Consider the following 5,746-nt stretch of genomic DNA (forward strand, 5'->3'; position numbering starts at 1 on the left):
TAAAAACATCAAAATGTGCCAGGACACCTTTACCCCCTTTCCCCCCAACACACACACACACACACACACACACACACACACACACACCCCTAACCTTATTTCCTCTACATGCTCAGTCACACAGATCTTATTGTCAAGTTTATGATGTTTTCTATGAATAAATGGATCTATGCAAATGGAGGTGTGCAGGGCAGGAAGGTTTGATGGTTGTTGTGTTTTTTCACAGATGGTCATATACTTCGTCATGGACATGCTGCAGGGCCTGCCTGGGCTGCCTGGACTGTTTGTTGCATGTTTATTCAGCGCTGCTCTCAGGTACGGGACTTTCCCTCACATCAGAGACTGTCAGTCACTCTTCATATCAGCAGATCCAACATTTGACACACGGAAAATTTTACCCCCCCACCTTTTTTTTTTGCCTGTTAACTGTTTATTAGGTATACTTAACGTTCAGTTTTACCACACAGTAATGTCAATTTTCACAGTCATCAAATCTGGAAAAGCTGCAACAAAAGTCTTTCTTTTGAAAATGAAATAAATATATATTACAAACTGCAGTCATGAATAGGTTGTTCTTTTTTCAGAGGTGTAGATAGATAGTTTTTTGTTTATCAGTAGCGACTAGTGAGCATAATATTAATAGGGTGGACAAAAATTTCCTGAATCACATTTTCTGTAGAAAAAGACAGACATAAGTTTTTCAATCATTTGTTGTATTTTTCCCATCTCATTTAAAGAAAATAAAAATAAAAAAGTCTACTAAGATAAAATTTAATTTAATTACCTAAAAGATGATTTTAAAACTACAATAGATAATTTTTAATATAATAGACGCTCTAAGTAATATAGTTAACAATAAGCTTTGTTTTGAAGGGAAAAACAAGGAAATTGGCACATTTCCTCGTCTGGTTGCATTTTCCAAAATGACCTGTTATCACAGCGCAGCTGCTTTTGGATGAGCACAAATAGTGTCAAATCCATCCAATTATTTGTGTTTGCTGACAGCAGAACTTATCTGCTCTGAGACACATGTTGGTGAGCATTTGGCCCGGACCTGTTAACAGACCTGAGCCCATTTTGTTTTTTCTCCCATGGCCCGTAACCGGAATAACTGGATTACGGATAACTGGAACGGATCTAGGTCCGAAGTGGCCCACAGGTGCCATAAAAATGCATTTGGGCCAGATGTGGCTCAAATACAGAATGATTAAATGTCCTGATGCATCTCAGTAATCCAGGTAAAAAATCAAAAAAAAATTGTGTAGGTCTTCTGGACGGGTTCTTCTCTAATGAAACGTTTCGTCTCTCCTCCAAGAGACTTCTTCAGTCTGAGAGTTTCAGGCAAAATTCAGGCTTTTAAGCACTGCCTCCATGTGACTGATACTCACATCACATGGCTATCGTTGACACCTAATTAACACCTATTGTTAACGGGGGAGGAGTGATACTGGCAATAGCAGCACTGTAGGAGGGGGACAACTGAAAACGGAGGCCTCCACCTCTGTTTAATGATGGACGGTCTTTCTTCACAAAAATGGCTTCTTTTACTCCTCTCTCAAACCAACGTTCCTCTCTATCAAGAATGAGAACATCCTCATCTCTGGAAGAGTGACCGCTGGCCTGTAAATGAGTGAAAACTGCAGAGTTCTGGCCATTAGATGTAGCTCGTCTGTGTTGGGACATTCTTTTGAACAGTGGCTGCTTTGTTTCCCCGATGTATAACTGGTCGCAGTCCTCCTGGCACTTAACAGCATATACAACATTGCTCTGTTTGTGCCGGGGCACCGGATCTTTGGGGTGAACCAGCCTTTGCCGTAATGTGTTTTGGGGTTTGAAAGCCACTGGGACATCATGTTTAGAAAATAAACGTCTCAGTTTCTCCGAAACACCCGCAACATACGGAATGACCACTGGTTTGGGTCTGGGTTTGGGGTCWTCATTTTCACCTGAAGGTTGCATGGAATCCTGTCTGTGTTTCCTGTCTGCTTTCAGGAAAGCCCAGTCAGGATAACCACACTGCTCCAGGGCCTGTCGTGTGTGTGATTTCTCTTTCTSCCTGGCKCCTGGGTTTGTAGGGACACTGTCTGCTCTGTGGTACAGAGTYCTGATCACTCCTARCTTGTGTTCCAGTGGGTGGTGGGAGTCAAAAGGCAAATATTGGTCTGTGTGGGTGGGCTTACGATACACGCCAGTTTCCAACCGTCCTCCATCCGAAACCGAGACATCGCAATCCAGGAACGCCAACCTGCCATTTTTTTGAATTGCCATTGTCATTGCCACTGCCGTTGTCAGAATTTTGCCTGAAACTCTCAGACTGAAGAAGTCTCTTGGAGGAGAGACGAAACGTTTCATTAGAGAAGAACTCGTCCAGAAGACCAATAGAATGATTAAATGTTTAGACTGATTTGGTCTTGAAGCTTACTATAATGTAAACGTCAAATATAAATGCCAGTTTGTGAGTGTGCGCACCATCAGCTGAACCCTGCACAACACTCTGATTAAAACTTGTGGATCTGGTGACTTGTAAACTGATTTGGTCCAGATCTGGGGTGGGACCAGCTGACAGCAGGGCCATAAAGTGGGGGATGGCTTAAATCAAACATCAAACGTTTAGTGATCTGTTCCAGCACCATTGCCCCTTACCCTGAACCTAACCCCTCACCCAATACCAACCTTTTAACTCGTGGGGACCGGACTTTTGTCCCCACAAGGTGGGTCTTTATAAGGCTGTGTGTAACAGGAAACTAGTCCCCACCAGGTAACAAACACATACTGCTTTTATCTAGTCATTTGTTGTTGTTAGCTGGGCTGTTTTTGCTTTTAGCTTGTGTTTTGCTGCTGTTAGACACGCTGTTAGCCTTTTGTTGTTTTTAGTTAGCAGTTTGCTGTTATTTGTCTTTTGTTGATTTTAGCTAGTTGCTGATTTCAGCTAGTTTTTGTTGCTTTTAGCTAGTCTTTTTCATAATTGTTAGACTTTTGCTCCTATTAGTTCGTCCTTTGTTGCTTTTAGCTAGTCTTGCTTTATATCAAAATCTCCTTATGGTTCCCCTCACACGCTTTAAGACCCGTGGTGACCGGTCCTTGTCCTCTGTGGCCCCCAGGCTCTGGAATGAACCCCCTGTTAATCTGCGCTCCCTTGATAACATTGTCTCTTTCAAGAAACTCCTAAGAACCACTTTTTTACTCAAGCGTTTAGCTAACCATTCACCATTACTGCCAGCCTACCTCCATAGTGAATGCTCACCAACTATGTGTTTTTCTATTATTGAACATACAGTATATTTTTCTCTCCCCCGTTCTCCATGTTTTAAAAGTTTTATTTGCTTGTTGATGTTTACTTTTGTGAAGAAAAACTGTGATTATAAAACTCCAAAACTGGAAATAAAGACTAAAACAAGCACAATTACAAACTACATGTACTGTAGTGTTATCCCAAATTATTAAGTTATTTGCTTTTTATGTCACATAATAAATATGATTTTGGTCTGTGAGAGGAAACTGGAGTACCTGGAGAATAGAAAGTTGTTCTAGAACCTTCTTCCTTCTTATATGTTGCTCTACCAACTGTGCCACTGTACTGCCTAGTTTTATATTTCTATACTGTTAATGATTGTACAGCACCTTGTGAATATATCTCTGTGAAAGGCGCTTTATAAAAAAAAACTTTACTTACTTACTTACTTCTTACTTACTTAAATACGAGCTTACAGGACTAAATAACAACAAACAGGTTTATATCAGGCATGGCAGCTTTGTAGTGAGTTTCAGAAATTGTTGAGCACAAAGAGGATTGATAAAATGAGTTTATTTTGTGAAATGTTTAGTGATTTACAAGAGGCAGTGTCCATCACACATTACTGGGTCGTGCACCACGTCAGCCCATCTGAGTTCAGCTTCACCTTTCCTGTTCCGGCTTTACTCCGTTTATTAAAAGCTTCAGCTGTGATTTAAGAACTGATCTGTGTCTGCTTCATTGAACTGTCTTTTGGATGGGCCAAATATTTGCTCTGCAGGACAACAGCAGCAGCTCATGAAAATGTTGAAGAGTTCGACCTGCCCTTAAGATAAATATAAGATTAAATCAAACATTTTTAATGTGCACTGTTTTTGTTTTTATCTAGCACTATTTCCTCTGCCTTCAACTCTTTGGCTACTGTGACGATGGAAGATCTCATCAAACCACAGTTCCCCTCCATGTCTGAGGCCAGAGCCACTCTGGTGTCCAAAGCTTTAGGTGAGCTGTCTGACGCGTCAAACTGCTGCTGCGAAGCTGATAGCTGATCAAATGTTTGAACTCATGTCTCCACAATCAGCTTCGTCCTATGGACTGCTCTGTCTGGCCATGGCTTATCTCACTCACCTGATGGGCGATTCAGTTTTACAGGTAAGCTCACGTGTCGTCTGTCTGAATTACAGTCCACATTTCTGGCTAAATTTGCTGTAATGTTTTTAACTTTAGGTGGCATTGAAAATCTTCGGGATGGTTGGCGGTCCGATTCTTGGTGTGTTTTGTCTCGGGATGTTCTTTCCATGTGCCAACTCCACAGTAAGTTAAACCTCCTCAGACAATCATTTAGTGTTCAATAACTGAAGTCGAGATGAAAACACACAACAGTTGAATAAATTGAAGTGTAAAAGGAATGAAGACCATACAAACACCAGTGACTGGAATGTGAACAATGGTTTAATGCTGTTTAAGCAAGCAGGAAACCAACGCTGACAAGAAACCGGAAGTTCCAGCATTTATACCCTTTCTTCAGTGACCCGCCCTCTACTGGCCTAAGGCTGAATCACAGGCACTCTGAACAGCAATTACTCACCTAATGTTTTATAAACGTTTCTTATGTGTTGTAAAAATGTTTCGGGCATGTATCTAAACTATTTTAATCAAGACATACTAATAGTTAAACAGTGGATTGTAACAGTCAATACTTAAAAAGGAAAACTAAGAAAATGGTGTAGTCCTTTTAGGGCTGCAACAACAAATCGATAAAATCGATTATTAAAAGCGTTGGCAACGAATTTCATTATCGATTCGTTGTGTCATGTGATTTATGCGTCCCTCGCCGTGTCACAGAGCCGATTACATCACCCGTACAGCGTTGTCAATACTGGCTGACCTAAATAAAGTTTAGGAAGAAAGAAAAAACTCTACCTGTAAAGAGACGCCCTCTCTGACTCTCGGGTGAAAAGCAGAGACTACGAACTTTAAAACAGTTTTTAAATCATGTTGTTAGGCCAAGTAGACCCAAAGATATGATAAAAGGTATATGCTAAATTTATTCTTTTGAAAAGACGGTCTATTTGAGCTGTGTCGCGAGGAGGAAATACGTGCGGGGGGAGACTTTAAAGAGTAACTTACCCCAAAATTAACTTTTTTTAGCTGATAAACTGTCTAGAATGTGTCTAAAATVTTATATAGTACTGTTTCTGTGCTAATTTTGATGTTTTTGTGCATATTTGTTTAAATCTGTGATATTTGGTCTAAAAACGTGTTTTTGCTGCTCATATGGGTAGAGCAGTGGTACTGCAGGCTAATTTACATATTAGTTAACGGCTCTCCACGGTGACGTGTCTTCTCCACAGTTTCGTCACAGAGGCTGTGTTCTGGTATAAAAGCCTCTCTCTAAGACACGCCCCTGCAGCAGTCAGAGGGTGGAACAGTTAGCAAGCTTAGCATGATCGTCTGTTGACCTTCAGCCTCGGGTAGCGAGAGGAGCTGACTGCTTTTCTCTCTCTCTCTCTC

The 5,746-nt window shown here is 41.0% G+C and overlaps 1 protein-coding gene across 2 annotated transcripts in view; it reads left to right on the plus strand.

Moving 5' to 3' along the window:
- The window catches only part of slc5a6b (solute carrier family 5 member 6), a 36,931-nt gene that overhangs the window by 24,816 nt on the left and 6,369 nt on the right, over positions 1 to 5,746 (plus strand). For both annotated transcript variants that reach the window (XM_014026317.1, XM_014026318.1), the window contains exons 10-13: positions 227 to 315; positions 4,122 to 4,234; positions 4,314 to 4,384; positions 4,460 to 4,546. In XM_014026317.1, coding sequence (XP_013881771.1) covers positions 227 to 315; positions 4,122 to 4,234; positions 4,314 to 4,384; positions 4,460 to 4,546 — 360 coding nt within the window. The remainder of the gene's footprint in view (positions 1 to 226; positions 316 to 4,121; positions 4,235 to 4,313; positions 4,385 to 4,459; positions 4,547 to 5,746) is intronic.

Source organism: Austrofundulus limnaeus, unplaced genomic scaffold, assembly GCF_001266775.1.
Source record: "Austrofundulus limnaeus strain Quisiro unplaced genomic scaffold, Austrofundulus_limnaeus-1.0 Scaffold542, whole genome shotgun sequence".
NCBI classification, from domain to species: domain Eukaryota; kingdom Metazoa; phylum Chordata; class Actinopteri; order Cyprinodontiformes; family Rivulidae; genus Austrofundulus; species Austrofundulus limnaeus.